The sequence below is a fragment of the Aristolochia californica genome, unplaced genomic scaffold (assembly GCF_029961685.1).
Source record: "Aristolochia californica isolate CCGP_79_NKW_82.1479 unplaced genomic scaffold, dmAriCali1.0.hap1 SCAF_3, whole genome shotgun sequence".
NCBI lineage: Eukaryota > Viridiplantae > Streptophyta > Magnoliopsida > Piperales > Aristolochiaceae > Aristolochia > Aristolochia californica.
Window position 1 is genome coordinate 19,494,818 of NW_027181992.1, and position 16,764 is coordinate 19,511,581.

The following is a 16,764-nucleotide window of genomic DNA, read 5'->3' on the forward strand; positions in this document are numbered from 1 at the left end:
CGGTTGGGAAACCATGACAGAGGAACTTAATACCTTGTCAAAAAATATCATGGTTGGTAAACCATGACGAAGGATACCATGTCAAAAAATATCACGGTTAGGAAACCATGACAGAGGATACCCTGTCAAAAAAATATCACGGTTGGAAAACCATGATAGAGAAACTTATTATTACATCTATGTTATACCCCCCTGAATTGGCCAACTGGGCCTCATGGAAGAGAGCACTAGCGTGAGGGGGAGTGTTGGAAGATGGGAGGACTGCCATTTTATACAAAAAGATTCTATATGTCATTTGCAGCAAACTAGGAGTTCATGATGTTCTCTCACCCCCAGCTTGAGGGGGAGTGTTGGAAGATAGGACCCAAGCCCACACGATCAAGGAAGGCCCACATATCTAAGAGTATTATAAGATGGGCCCAAGTCCATAAGAAGTAGGACACCCACCATGATTACCATGAGCTGGCATCCTTATCGCATAAGTTGGAAGATCAAGAAGGACTCATAAAAGCAACTTTATCTTATGGTCACGTCCAAGAAGAGTTTTAGTTTTAGTTATGTTTGTCTTTTATCTATATTGAGTTATTTAATTGTGCTATGACTTATCTTTAAGTGTTAGAGTTTGGGTATAATTGGGACAAAGGTAGTTTTATTGTAATTGGACTCTACTATCTTCCTCTATTATAAATAGAGGTTCATGTACTCAGATTATAAAAAGTTAATGAAATATTTTTCTTTTCCATAACTTCAACATAATGAAAATCCTTAATAAGGACACATGAAATAATCTGCAAAGATTCCATCATTGTATAAGAAATATGTGCACCAAATAATAAGTTTGCAAAAATCCAAGATAATAACCTAGCCGAAGTGAAGAATGTAGCAGATAACAACTTTTACACTCAATGAGTGACTCAAGCCGAGTCACCAATACTGAGTCACTTCGAGTAGAGTAGAAAACTTAGATTGTGTCAAGTGATCGAGTTTGTCAAATATTTCTAGAAGAGCGATGCCTAAAGAGACCACCCAATAGAGGCTAACGGAACAACCAAGACCACGACAAAGAGAGGTCGACAACGGTGAACAGAGGCTGACAGTGCAGCCAAGACCAGAGCTTCATGCACTAGATTTTTGTGGATAGAACCACCCCGTCTTGAGGTTGACGACACAGCCTGACCTAGAGCGCTAAGCTCTGATATTGGTGGACAGAACCACCACCACCTCTAGAGGTCAACGACGCAGCCTGAACGAAGAGCTTCACGCTCTGGTTTCACCATGAGGAAGAAGAAGCTAGGTTGCTTGAAAAATCTGAGAGGCCTCCCCTCTTCTTCTTTTTCTATTTAAACTTTGGTGTAACTTAACACATAACAGCCCTTGGTCCCAATACAATGCAACCCAGCCCAATAAGCCCTTTGTAATTACCCTATGTGCATAACATAAATTATACAACAAATATTAACATAAATTCTATGTAATATACATTCCAGCATATCGTAACATCCCCCCTCAAATTGATGATGGGGAGTCAACCGGCAACAAATTTCCAACTAGAAAATTATGCCGGGGTTGAGACAATACTTTGGTGAAGACATCAACCACTTGAAGATCCAAGAAATGTATAGAAGAGAGATTACCTGGTGATCCAAAATGTCGCGGATAGAGTGACAGTCAACCTCAATGTGCTATGTGCACTCATGGAAAATAGGGTTGGCAACAATCTGAATGTGTTATGAGACATCCTAGTTAAGGGCCTGGGTTAAGTAGCTATGTCTTCCGCTCCTAACAAGTCGGACTTTTGGGTAGTATTAGCTAGGTGCTTGACTCAGGACTCCAAAGTTAAGCGAGCCTGGGCGAGAGTAATTCTAGTATGGGTGACCTCTTTGGAAGTACTATTTCCTAGGTGCTTAACATTTGGTATCAGAGTCGACCCTCGGTCGTGAGTTCGATTCTCGGCAACAGAGTAGAGGTTGGATTTAAATACTGTTAGGCCGTAGGATAAAAACTAGGGTCGGGCTAGTGTCGTTGGGTCACGCGCAAATGCTAGATTAAAATACAGGTAGGTCATAGGATAAAAACCTGGGTTGGGCCTGTGTCGTTGAGCCGCCGTGGTCGTCGGTTCGTGAAGGGGGAGTGTGATGTTATGGGACATCCTGGTTATGGGCCTAGGTTAAGTAGTTATGTCTTTCTCTCCTAACAGGCCGGTCTTTTGGGTAGTATTGGTTAGGTGATTGACTCAAAAATCCGAATTTAAGCAAGCTTGGCAGAGAGTAATTCTAGGATGGGTGACCTCCTGGGAAGTACTCTTACCTAGGTACTTAACAGAATGGCACTTGTATTATTCGCATGGAGTGGTGTAGGTGAAGTATGAGGAAACTGGAGCTCAGCAAGAAGATAGTGGAGCCATATAACATCAGAACATGTAGTAGATATGGCATGATACTCGGCCTTGATGTATGACTTGGACACCTGGTCCTATTTCTTACATTTCCAAGAAATCATTGCATCCCCTAAAAACATACACCAACCTGTAGTAGAGCAACGGGTATCGGGGCACCCAACCCAGTCAACAACACTGTAGGCAACCAGTTGAAGCGCAGAGTCTGTAGGAAAGAACAATCCATGAATAGGAGAACCTCATATATAGCAGATGATGCGCCGAACTGCAGCAAGATGAAGGTGCCAAGGAGGACAGAAACTAACTGACCCGATGAACAACATAGGAGATATCCGACCGAGTAGTGGTCAAGTATATGAGACACCCAACTAGTTGATCGATAGTGGAATCATCAAGAAGAGCCCCTTCATCTTTCCTATATTTGACATTGACCTCCATAGGAGTAGAAACCCAAGATGTATCCTCCAACCCAACTAGAGTAATAATATGTTATGGACTCCATATCATCTCAGGTAATAAACAGACGTAGGAATTAATTTATGTAATTTCCTTTTAGGTGTTATGTTGGTTTAATGGTAATTCTCATGAAACTTGTGCCCCTCGATTTGGGCTGGTTATTTGCGTCCCTAATCCTCTTTATATTGGAGAAGGGGCTTGAATGGAAAGGCAAGCATTGAAATCAAAAATAGATTAGAGGTCCGATTCTCACTTTCTGAGGTCCGTGGTCGAGCCTCCTTCGAGGCTCAATTCGTTCCCAAATCATTGCACGCACTAAGCATAGAAATCTCACCTCTTCGTCGACGACAAATCTGGAGGAAAGAGGAGAAAGAAGGGTGAAGAGATCCATGGCAAGGGAAGATCCTAACATAATACCTTGAATATACTTATGCTGGTTTAAGAAAATACCGTTGGGTCGTGATGTACCTTCAGCCCTCAGAAGTACGTGAGCTGGTCAAGGTCCTTCATATGAAAGGTGGCATGCAACACCTACTGAAGCTTGGTAATCAGGCCAGAGTCAGTGCCAGTAATGATGATGACATCCATATACGCCAAGAGAATGACCATGCCCGTGACAGACTTGTGATAGAAGAGAGAGGAATCATACTAACTCTGTGTAAAATTTGAGAAGGATAAGTGTGCTGCAAAAATTCTCAAACCAAGCTCGGGGAGCTTGCTTAACCCCATATAGAGGACGGCATAGCTTGTAGACATCATCAGGAGAAGAGGTAGTCATACTAGAGGGGAGCTTCACGTAGACATCTTCCTGTAGATCACCATGTAGAAATGCATTCTTCACATCCATCTGATGCAGTGACAAGGACTGGGAGGCTGCAATGGCTAATATAATACGGACTTTGGTCATCTTTGTAATTGGCACAAATGTATCCTCATAATCAATCCTATATTCCTACTTGTTCCCCAGGGCAACGAGGCGAGCTTTATACCGATCCAGAGATCCATCTGAACGCTGCTTGACATAGAAAACCCACTTACTACCAAGAGGCTGAATAGCGGCGGAGCAAGTAACAATGTCCCAAGTAGTTCTGTTTGCATTGCCTTTTCCCAACACTCATGTGCCATAGCCTGTTTTTAGTAAGAGGGAATGAAAATAGATGATAAATTAGCCGCAAGTGACACAAAGGAGGAGAAACCATACCTACCAAGAGGGCAAGAAGGACAAGTAGACCTGCAAAGAGTGATGGAGGCAGGAGCAAAGGGATGATCAGGAGCAGGGGCCAGGTCAGGATCAGGAGGGGGCAGCAATGGAGTGGGGTGAGACCCATCAAACCTAGGCAGAATAGACAAAGATGCAGATGGTAGTGTAACTTGAGATAAAAAAAATATTGATTTTCAAAGAGGACAACATTCCAAGAAACACGGATTCGATGAGCCTGGGGATCATAGCAAACATAGCCATTACAAGAAATGGCATAACCATGAAAAGCACACATAACTGATTGGGATGTAAGTTTGTGTCGTTCATGATTAGGTAGATGCACAAAACAAACACAACCGAACATCCGAAGATCAGTATCTGACGGAGAATAACCAAATAACTTAAAGAATCGAGAAGCATGAGGCAAGGTAGGAGAGGGCAGGCAGTTGATTAAATGAATTGAGGTAGAAAGTGCTTCCCACAAAAAGCGGGGAGGAACAAATGATTCAAGTAGAAGGGTGCAGACCATATCAAGAAGGTGACAATTTTTCCGCTCAGCAACCCCATTTTGTTACGGTATCGATGGACAAGGACGTTGAGAGATAATGCCTTTCCTTTGGAAAAAAATCCTAGAATTCAGTAGACATGTACTCGCCTCAAGTCAGAGCAGTACCTTAATGTGAATGGATAATTCTACTTCAAGAAGCGCAAGAAACCGCTTAAATACTACAAAACTTCAAACTTAGCCCATAAGAAGTAGACCCAGCTAAACCAACTAAAGTCATCAATAAAGGTAACAAAGTACTTATATTGCGCATGTGAGATAACATGAGTGATTCCCAAGAATAAGATCAAAACAATGAAAGGCATGCGAGGCCTGATGAGGAAAAGGTACAACTTTACTTTTGCCAAGTTTGCATGATGAACAGTCAAAAGAAAAATCACGAGAGGAGCATGTTGGACTACCTAATAAACCAGATTTAAACATTGTATGAAGAACATCCGAGTTTGGGTGGCCTAGGCAACTATGCCAAAACTTAGTGCTAGGGCCTACAACATTACATGCAAAAGAAAGTAGAGGAGTATGCAGAATAATGGTGGAGAGAAAGACTTTAAGTGGAAATAGTCGTCCCACTTTAGGCCCCTTCGCGATCACTTCCCCGATGCTTGATACTGCACAACACAAACAAAGTGAGATAATAGAACATTAAAATTTTTATTAACCAGTTGACCAACAGAAAGAAGATTGATCGATAGGTCAGGGGACACGAAGACATCAGCTAAGGAGGGGGAGAGATACACTGATTGGCAGAGAGCTGCCATCAACATTGTTGGTTTGTAGGTTTTCATCATACTTTCTTACATTAGAAAGAGACATGATATTGTTGGTCATATGGTTAAAAGCACTGAAATCAAAATACCATGGCTGAGTAGAGACTTTCTATTTACCTGAGAGACTAAAAGTAGAAAAAGTAGATATGAACATCTGTTGTACCATTTCAGGGGTGAGTGTGTTCGGATTTGTAGATGCTAGAGGAACAAGAATTGTAGTAATCAGGATGGCAGTCGGCAATACGTCTTTAGGGACAACTAGTGCCCAAAGATTTTGAAAACCCAAAAAGTATTCTTCAATAGAACGGCTTGTGTGAAATTAGACATCTAATATTCTACTTGAAATCGCAAAGCCGTGCTATTTTTATGATAAACCTCGTGGGGGTAATTCCACATATCCGTTGCAGGTTTATAGGGCCTCAGATTAAAAAGTAGGTGAGGCTCAACAAACCCAAGTATCCAGGTCATGACCCTAACATCCATGGTGGTCCATTTTGACAACGCTTTAGCCTCGCGAGGTGCTGAATCACACCCATCAATATGATCCCATAATTCTTTTCCCATGACAAATAACCGGAACAAAAATACCCAGGCACTGTAGTTCTTACTCATGAACCAAATAGGAGAAAAATCTAACTTGTCCATTGACATGATGAAGGCAGCAAGCCGAGAGTAAGAGTGGCTGAAATACAAGCCCCACAAAAATGTTTTCCGAAGGCCACAAATAGACAGACACCCTTGCTGAAAGTTTCAGAAATCCTTGCTGAAAATTTCTGAAACCCTTGCTGCAAATTCAAGATCTACCACCTGTCTGAAAATTCCAGATCTACCACCACTGTAGTGACCAGACCAAAGGTCTCCTAACTGCTGAACAGCAGTGTAGCCGAGCACCTTCAGCCCACAATAGCTGAGCCACGTCAAACCAAATAGTTTCAAACAGAGACCCATCAGCCCACCCCTTTGAGCTCAGACAGAAACACCAGCAGCCACACCAAGAACCTTCAGACCAGAAACCCTGAGCACGGACAGAAACTTTCGAACAGAGACCCTTCAGCCCACCCGTCTGAACTCGGATAGAAACACCAGCAACCACACCAAGAACCTTCAGCCCAGAAACTCTGACCTCGGACAGAAACTTTCGAACAGAGACCCTTCAGCCCACCCCTCTCAGCTCGGACAGAAACCTTGAGAGTCCTTGGACAGAAACCGTGAGCTCGAACAGAGCTTTGACACGTCGGACAGAGAGCTTGAGCTCCAACCTCTCGTTCAGCACAGAGAAGCTGAACCACCACTCCCAGAAAATATTTCAAGAGCAGCTCCAAGCTCTGACACAATGACAAATATTTCTAGAAGACTGATGCCTCAAGAGACCACCCAACGTCCACCAATGAAGGCTGACAGAACAGCCAAGACCAGAGCTCCCAGCTCTGAGTTTTTCGTGGATAGAACCACCACGAAATGAGTCTGACGGCACAGCCTAGACCAAGAGCTCCAAGCTCTGAGTTCGGTGGACAGAACCACCACCACCAGAGGCTGACGGAACAGCCAGGGAGAAGAGCTACGAGCTCTGGTTTTACCGTGAGGAAGAAGACACCAAGGAGGCTGGAAAAACAGGAGTGCTGCTTCCGTCTTCTTTTTAAACTTAGGGTTAGGTTAATTACATTACAGCCCATGGGCTAAATACGATGCAACCCAGCCCAACTAATCTCTTTCTAATTACCCTATGTACATAACATAAATTATACAACAAATATTAACATAATGCCTATCTTATATACATTCCAACATATGGTAAGAGAGTTGATATGACTGAGTCAAGCGGACTTGTGAGTCCGAGTAGACCTGTCCCGAGTCACACCTCGCTGGCCCGAGTTAAATCAGAAACTCGAAAATCTTGCTATACTCAGCAACTCAGTAGATATAAACAACAACTTGGATAATATTTTTTTGTTTGTACCTTATCTGTATAAGAGATTTCAGTTTCTGCTGTTACTGAATGCCAACCAAGAGTGCTGCTTTTGTTGCTGCTCCCCACTCTGCGTGAACTGCCAAAAACTCCCTCTTCCCTTGGGGGATTGACACCAACAGATGTAGATAAGTGTTGTAGAGGTAAGAAAGATACAGTCTACCATGGAGTTCGCCACATTGGCTAGAATATTATGGAAGATACCATAGTTCAACTGCTGCAAATATTCTCAAAACAGAGAGGAGAGCAAGATACAGAACCAAGTGTCTTGTTTATTATCTTAGCTTCAAACTGCAACATCCACTATCTCAATCAGCAAGATTTTCCAGAATAATAGCAGCATTTTTTTCCTGATTTACAGCAACATGAAATATTACCAGCTCCGTTTGATATTTTGTGACTGAAACGAAAACTTTCCAAACAGAAAATAAATCACCAGTCAATACAGAAATAGCTCGATGATAACTCTTATCAAGCAATGGAAGTCTTTATCCCGAGATCTTACCTTTTTTTTCTGTGCACGACTTCATCACACCATGAATTTCAAACAGAGATGTAAGATAACAATGGTATGCTGGTTTGCAGCAATCTTTTTCAGAATCAATGTTGACACAGTAATACTGAAGCAGCAGCCATGGAAAGCACAAGCAAACCCATTCTCTTCATAAAAAAAAAATCCCAGATAAGAGTTAAAACTGCTTTTGTCGTGACTAAGAACATTACCAGACCCAGCAAACTAATGAAAGTTGTTCCTGGCTACCGTTTCTCAGAATTGTGAACCTCTACCGTTCAAGAACAATGGCTATCATGTAGAACTAGTCTTTAACAAAAAACCATCGTTTTGTAGGAATAACCACCTCCAGTACTGCTTCTTTTACAGCATCAACAATCTTCTTCCATTCTGAATTCCATAACAAGGGAACAAAACTTCTACAATGAAGAGAAAAGAAAAAAATAACTTACCAGCCAAATAGAGTGATGATGGCTGAGTTAAGTAATATTCTTCCCTCCATGGAGAGTTCCTTTGATTTTGTGGAACAATAAAAAAATTTACCAACAGAGTAATGAAGCATGAAGCAGATAGCCTTATAGTTATGGGTTCTCGTCTTAAAACAAAGAAAAAAGCCTCAGCCAATTAATCATTTACCAAGAAACATCTGAAATTCTTTCAGAGAGAAGAACTCATTCACCGAGTAGCATCTAACAAAATATGGGTAGAGAAAACCCAACTGGAATCCTGAAAAATCAATCACCTCTCTGATACCATGTTGATTTCAGGATTCCATAGATGATAACTTGAGGAAAAAAGAGGGACGGAAGAAGGGAGAATAGAGAAGAGAAAGAGAGGTTAGAAATATGGTACACTTCCAAAGAGAGGATAGGAAATTAGGGTTTTGGACTTAGGCCAAACCCTCTCCCACAAGTCATATTTATAGGTATCAAAAGTATCAATATTATATGTATACCCTTTACCCTAATAAGAGTGAATAAGGGACAAATAAATGTAAACTAATTAGATTAGTGTCATCTTTTTGCACATGGGGATAGCGGTAGGGATGCACTACCACTGGTTTTGTGCCCATCTTCAAACGAATTCTGTGATCACAAGCTCGTATAGGCGGAAGGTCTGTAGGTGCCTGAAATAAATCTGCATATTCAGCCAACAATGAAGCTAAGTTAGCCCCCTTTGAAGGACCCACAAAAAGTGTTTGGAGGCAGCATGGCCGCTGGGCGCTAGTGCCCTGGAGGGTGATCGGATGGTTGTCCTGTTTAAAACTCCTGGGAAGGGATTAGAAATCCCATAAGATCGGACCCAATCGCTATAGCCATTTAATGCCCAATACGAGGTCAAATCCAGCCAACGGTATGACCAAAAAATCTGCTACAAAGGAGTGACCCTCAATAGTAAAGGGCATTGCTAAACTGAAACCCACAGTGGTGACCTTGTCACCATTAGCCACTGAGACTGATATTCCTGATTTCTGCTATAGTGATAACCCCAACTGTTGTGCTGCTTGGCTGCTTATAAAATTATGTGTGCTGCCTGAGTCCACGAGTGCTAGCAGAATATGATGGTTCATGGTGGCATGGACCTGCATGGTATTTGTGTTGTGCAGGCCTGTCATTGTGTGGAGGGAGATTTCTGGTTCCTCCTCCTCGGTTTGGTCCACATCCTCCTGAAAGTCATCCTCTGAGGGGTCTTCTATTTCTACCCAAAAGAGTCTTTTGCATTGATGGCCCTTGACGAATTTTTCATCACAATTGAAACATAGGCCCTGAGCCCTTCTCTAATCAATTTATGCTTTTGTGAGACGTTTGATAAATCCCTGTGGTGGTGTTGGAGAGGGGTTGTGGGGTTGAGGCCTTGGGTTAGTGGAATAAGGACCATAGGGCTGTGGGCGAGGTGGCCAAGGGGGACGTTTGGTTAATGACTCTCGGAAGAGGTGCTGTTTGGTGTCCAATGCTCTTGCCAAATTCATGGCGTGGGCTAGGGAGGTGGGGGCTTCCAATTCCACTTCGAGGAGAAGGGGTTCTACTAGGCCAGTAGTGAACAAATTGACATAAAGTTCAGGCCGCACCAAATGACTTGCATGAGCACGTTTTTCTTGGAACAATTTCTGATATTGTTCTATAGTTCCAAGCTGTTTTAGATTGACTAAATCCCCAACTGGGTTGCTGCGAAGCGGAGGACAAAACCTAGCATGAAATTTTATTTGAAAAATTCCCAATCATATACCACAAACTCGTTTTTGAATTGATGAAACCACATAAGTGCTTCATCGATCATGTGGAAGGCAGCTAATTGAACCTTGCCCTCGGGCAGAGTTCCTTGATTGGAAAAGAAATGATCACACCTGTGTAACCACATTAAAGGGTCGGAGGACCCATCATACATTGGAAAATCAAGCTTTGTGTACCTTGGCACGGTAGGGGGTGCTGGATTGATGCCCCCACGAGGTGGAGGTGTTTGGCGCAGGGGAGGAGGTGGTGGCGTTGGATGAGGGTTGAGATGATCTGCTGGGCGTGAGGAGGATGCCATCTGGACAGAAAGCTGGGTAAAGCCCTCCTCCATTCGGGACAGCAACATCTGGAATTTTCCCTCCAGGGCATTGATTTGAGATTATAGATCAGCATGGTTCTCTTCCACAAAATTTTGAATTTCTGTAGGGGAAGAGGAATCACCAAGGGTGGTCCTATCTGATACCACGATGTTAGGCTCTCTAGCCATGGATCGAGTCACCCGGCGATCTCCTCTAGCTTCCAGATTGAATGACGAAGGAGGGAAGGATTTGGGGGTCTTGGAATGCCCAATGATGAAGGGATGTGAGCTTTTGAAGGAGCTCCAACCATAGGCCTCTTTAGAGAGAGTACCTGATCTCATTTACAGTGATTGATTAATGCTTGTTTCCATTCAATCACTTGACGCCCTAAATAGATCTGGGAAACATCAAAGATTCTATAATTACAATTAGACCCTTATGGAACTTCAAATTACAATTAAACCCTTAAAGTACTGAAATACAAGTTTACTCCATCTCTTCTCTTCTCCGGTTCGCCACTCTTGATGCTATGGAGTCCATAACAGTCTACATCCAGCACCAGAGTGTTGTTGACGTCCTAGCTTTCCTATGTTTTTTATTTCAGGGTGAAGGAAGTGAGGGAAGCGGGAAAATGGTGTGTTTGAAATAGATTGAAGGGTTGAAGATAACCTGACTCTGAGGGAGACAGTAACCTGGTTCGTCGGAAGAGAACCTGCCCTGTTTCTGTTTTCAATTTCATTCCCTTTTTCCATTCATTTCAGCTCCCTCTTAAGCTGCTCGTTGAGGGCCCAAAACGTTTTTTACAAAAGTGCCATTAAGGCTTACACGCTCAATGAGCTGAATACATTCAAACATAAGTCCTAAGTAGATGCTGAAATAAATCAAACACGCTGTTCAAACATAAGTCCTAAGTAGATGCTGAAATAAATCAAACACGCTGAAATAAATATGTTACAGTCCCAAGTCATGGATCGAGTAACACGGCGTGGAACTTGAGACTCCAGCACTCAGAATTTAACTCCCTTCACGTCAAGGGTCTGTATATGAGTGCTCGGCCAGGAGGAAAGATCCTCTTTTGATGGTCCTACCGAGTTGCTGTGATAGGTAGGAGATCCCACAACAATGCTGACCTTGCTAGAGCAAGGTGCTCTCTTTTCTTGCTCATGGCAAAGAGGGTTTGGCCCTCTTTGTTGCTGCTCTAGCTAAGAGTGCAATCCTTCTTTCTTAAATAACTTGAAACACGAGTTTGGGATAGATTATTACCTCTTCTTTGCTGCTATGATCAGCTCCCACGTTGTACCAGGATTGCTCAAGATTGGAGGATGAAGATCCTCACTTTTCTGCTCGGTAAGGGAGGAATTGAGACCTCTCTTGCTGCTGCTGCCGAGAAGGAGGACTGACCTCCTCTTTAGGCTCAGAAAAGGGGCAGGAAGCTCCTTTTCATAGTAGGGATGATAGTGGATGAATTTGGGTGAAGATGGATGGCAATGGAGGGTGAAGGATAGGTTGGATTTTTGGAGTAAACCCTAAACACGAGATCAAGAGGTGATCTCAACCTGTTTGCACTAGGTTATTCTATAATCTGAAAGCTTACCTATTTCATATATTCCTTTCCCTTAAATAGGTCACGTCATGGAGTTTTACGGTTAGGGTTACAATAATTCCCCATAATGCCCTTATATATAAAGTAATTAGAAATAACTCCTACGTAAAACAATATAAGAAATAAATCCTACTCAAAGTAACATAAAAAATAAATTCTATTGAGTGAGTTGTTGTTGCCTCCTTCGTTGTGTGACTCGGTGTGCTATTGAGTCCACAATATCTGTCTCCCCATGGAGAAAGAGCTTGTCCTTAAGCTCAAAATCTGGGTAGACTTGTTTGAAGATGACCACACGTTCCCATGTTGTAGCATCGGGGTCAGTGTCCGTCCACTTAACGAGAATCTCCCAATGGTCATTGGCCAGCAGCGCGCATAACATCGCAGCTGGGTTAAGAATAACCTCGCCATTATCAACCACTGGTAGGAATGGAGTGGATGTAGGTTGTGCTCCGCAATGCGGCTTCAAAATAAAGACATAAAACACATCATGAATTTTGGCCGTGTTCAGTAATTTGAGCTAATAGGCGATTGGTCCCACGTGTCGAAGAATGGGAAATGGCCTGCAAAATCTGGAAGAGAGCTTATGACGTGGGGGTCCTGCAAGAGACTGAACTCTCTTGGTGGGTTGCTGCATCCATTTGGGAGTCTTTGAGGAGATCTTGGAAGGAAAAGGAAGAGGAATCACCCTTCTCTTCCAAGCTGCAAGAGCAATCTACCTCTGCCACGAACTAGTAGCAAGATGGGGAGGTTTGTGTGAGCCTTATCATCAAAGGAGGAGGCTTTTGAGTTGTTGGTTGGAGGAGATCTTCAAGAGGTATTTCTGATTACCTTTTCCTTGTTTGGAAAGGTCTTCTCTGGTCTCTTTTACATATAAGACAATAGATGCATGGTTTTAGGGATTTATACCTGTTGACGTGAGTTATAAAATAGGGGTTTCATATCTGAGTGGTAAAACATTCCTTTAACTTGTTGGTTGCATCTATAATTGAGAAAAGGAAACTCCTTTTCAATTCTAACGTAAAAGGAGAAGTAGAAGAGAGTTATTTTCACAAAAAATGTGTTAAGAAACCCTCAAACAGTGTTGGATCCTTATTGAACTCGTCGAGTTACTAGATCCATGGCTAGGGACCATAACACTCTATACCCGACTTTCTAGCTTCAGGACAAGCTCTTTCTATGGGGGGGGGGGGGGGGGGGGGGGGGGGGGGGGGGGGGGGGGGGGAGGATGATGTTTAGGAATTAAATTATGTTATTTCCCTTTTCATGTATTTCAACTTGGTTTGGTTTGGATGTAAATTGGCGTGAACCAAAGGACCCATGGGTCTAACTTGTACTTTCGTCCCCAAACCTATTTATTGGGACGACAAGAGGAATGAAGATTAAGCATTGAGAAATCTAGTTTAGACAGGTCAGATTCTCCCTCAGAGGTCTAGGTAGGATTCTTCCTCAGAGGTCTAGGCCAAGTTTCCTTCAAAGCTCAATCATCTCTATTCCGTCATCACCATTCCGCTTTCAAGAAATAGAGCTTCTCCCAGCATCAACATCCAATCTGGAGGGAAGAGAAGGAAGAAGGGTGACAAGATCCATGGCTCGGGAAGATCCTAACAATGCGCTTCTGGCCTTAATTGGCCAGGTTGTGCCTCTGGTGTTGTTACTTTGAAGAAATTAGAGTGCTCAAAGCAAGCCTACGCTCTGGATACATTAGCATGGGATAACATCACAGGATTTCGGTCTTATTATGTTGGCCTTCGGGATCAGAGTAATGATTAACAGGGATAGTCGGGGGCATTCATATTTCATAGCCAGAAGTGAAATTCTTGGATTTATGAAAGATGAACAACTACGAAAGCATTTTCCAAGGATGTTTTCATTAATCAAGAATGAAAGTTGGGGGCTCGAAGACGATCAGATACCGTCCTAGTCTCAACTAGAAACGATGTCGACCAGGGATCGGTGGATGTTACTTTTATGACTCCCCTGGCACCTTATGAGAAATCAAAGTTTTTGGGTTCCGGGGGGAGTATGGTCGGAAGGCTGAAACTTAAAGGAATTGATGGAAGGGCACGACCAGGATTGGAGCCTGCGGCTTAGTTTGACTCAACACGGGGAAAGTTACTATGTCCAGACATAGTAAGGATTGAGAGACTGAGAGCTCTTTCTTGAATCTATGGGTGGTGGTGCATGGTCGTTCTTAGTTGGTCGAGCAATTTGTCTGGTTAATTCCGTTAATGAAGGAGACCTCAGCCTGCTAACTAGTTATGTGAAGGTGACCCTCCATGGCCAGCTTCTTAGAGGAACTATGACCGTTTAGGCCACGGAAGTTTGAGGCAATAACAGTCTGTGATGCCCTTAGATGTTCTAGGCCGCACCCGTGCTACACTGATGTATTCAACGAGTCTATAGCCTTGGTCGACAGGCCTGATTAATCTTTAAAAATTTCATCGTGATGGTGATAGATCATTGCAATTGTTGGTCTTCAATGAGAAATTCCAAGTAAGAGCCAGTCATCATCTCGCGTTGACTACGTCCCTGCCCTTTGTACAAACCGCCCGTCACTCCTACCAATTGAATGGTTCGGTGAAGTGTTCGGATCACGGCGACTTGGGAGGTTTGCCGCCGATGATGTTACGAGAAGTCCATTGAACCTTATCATTTAGTGGATGAAAAATTCTTAACAAGGTTTCCATAGGTGAACCTACAGAAGGATCATTTTCGATGCCTCAAAATCAGAATGACTCGTGCAAACTCTGTCCATCCCCACATCGACTCAGGCACGGGGGGTTTGGGGGTGTCGCCCCCCTCCCCTCCTGGCCGGGTCCCCGGTGCATGAGCGCCGCTTGCTGCTAGAGACCACAGCTGGAATGAACGAACACCACACAGGACGCCATTGGTGCAAAGGAGAACGTGGAAAGAAAGATGCTCACAGTGCCCCTCGTGGAGGTGCCGGTTGGGCGTTAGCTCAAAATCATAACAAAACATGACCCTCGGTAATGGATATCTTGGCTCTCGCATCGATGAAGAACGTAGCAAAATGCGATACTTGGTGTGAATTGCAAAATCCCGTGAATCATCGAGTTTTTGAACGCACGTTTCACCCGAGGCCACTAGGTCGAGGGCACACCTGCCTGGGCATCACGCCCCACCCCCCCCCCCCCCCCCCCCCCCCCCCCCCCTCACCCCGAACTCTCCTCCCCCGAGCCCCTCGATCAGAGGGTGGGGGTGTCCCATGGTGCGAGCAGACTGGCAGCCCATGCCTCCCGAGTGCGGTTGGCTGAAAGTGTTGGGATCTTGTCACCCTTCTTCCCTCTCTTCCTGCCAGATTGGCTGTTGACGCTGGAAGAGAACTCTTGTTCTTGGAACGTGTAATGGTGGAAATGGATTGAGCCTTGAGGAGGCTTGACCTGAACCTCTATGGGAGAATCCCACCTAGACCTCTGAGGGAGAATCCAACCTGGCTAAAACTAAATGATTCTATGCTTAATCTTCATTCAGCTCTTTTTCCCAATAAATAGGTTTGAGGGGGACGAAATTACAACTCAGACCCATGTGTCACATGGTTCATGCCAAATTACATTCAAACCAAACCAAACCCAATTCAACATACATGCAAAGTGAAATAGCATAATTTAATTCCTAAGTCTGTTGATAACTCGGGATGCTATGGAGTCCATAACATCACCCCCCTCCTGGAGAAAGAGCTTGTCCGCAATCTCGAAAGAGGGGTAGAGAGCCCTGAAAGTGGCTAAGGGCTCCCATGTAGTGTCAATGGGGTCAGTATCAGCCCACTGCACTAGAATCTCCCAATCGTCCTGAATGCGGCGAGCCTGCAACACCTGCGCTGGAGTAGAAAGGACCCGACCCTCATGTAGCAGTGGCAGTGGTGTATGTAGGAATGGGGAGTCTCCCTGGAAGGCCTTCAATTGGGAGACATGAAACACATTATGGATCTTGGCTTCTGGTGGAAGCTATAAGAGGTAGGCGACTGTGCCAATGTGGTCTAGCACCTGAAAGGGCCCATAATATTTCGGGGAGAGTTTGTGACATTTGGAGGCTGTCAGTTAAATCTGTCGGTAATGTTGGAGACGTAGCCACACATAATCCCCTAGAGAGAAGAACACATCCCAGTGTTTCTTATCATAATAGAGTTTCATGGCCTGTTGAGCCTCCTGGAGATGAGTGCGTACCTCACTGAGCATGGCATCCCTTTTGGCTAAAGCCCAATCCAAGGTGGCGACCTTGGATACACCTGGTTCTTATGGTAAAAGTCGAGGCGGATCTCTGCCATACACTACCTTGAATGGAGTAGTGCCAAGTGCGCTGTGGTATGATGTGTTATAACAAAATTCGGCCCATGACAGCCATTGAACCCACCATTTAGGTGAGTCCCCCACAAAACAACGGAGATACATCTCAAGCGTCTTGTTGACTACCTAGGTCTGTCCATCAGTCTGCGGGTGGTAGGCGGAAGAGAACGCCAATTTGGTGCCTTGTAGCTTAAAGAGTTCTTTCCAGAACATACAGGTGAAGATGGCGTCCCTGTCACTGGTAATGGACGTAGGCATCCCATGTAACTGGAAAATATTATCCATGAAGAACTGAGCCACATGAGTTGCTGTGTAGGGATGCACCAATGGGAGGAAATGGCCATACTCGGAGAAGCAGTCAACCACTACAAATATAACGGATTTGCCCGAAGAGGTGGGAAGGCCATCAATGAAGTCCATAGAAATATCTAACCATACCTGTGACGATAGCTGAAGAGGTTGGAGT

The 16,764-nt window shown here is 43.9% G+C and overlaps 1 protein-coding gene and 1 non-coding gene across 2 annotated transcripts; one reads left to right on the plus strand and one right to left on the minus strand.

Moving 5' to 3' along the window:
• Positions 1 to 2,307: 2,307 nt before the first annotated feature.
• On the minus strand, positions 2,308 to 2,833 carry LOC137959437 (uncharacterized). Its single transcript, XM_068806817.1, has 3 exons — positions 2,705 to 2,833; positions 2,526 to 2,660; positions 2,308 to 2,472 (listed from the first exon to the last, which is right to left on the minus strand). Exons 1-3 carry the CDS (start codon positions 2,831 to 2,833, stop codon positions 2,308 to 2,310), a joined length of 429 nt encoding a protein of 142 aa, XP_068662918.1.
• A 12,140-nt stretch (positions 2,834 to 14,973) lies between these two features.
• LOC137960655 (5.8S ribosomal RNA) lies at positions 14,974 to 15,129 on the plus strand. The gene has a single exon (XR_011114206.1). It is a non-coding gene; the product is annotated as a 5.8S ribosomal RNA (ribosomal RNA).
• Positions 15,130 to 16,764: the final 1,635 nt, after the last annotated feature.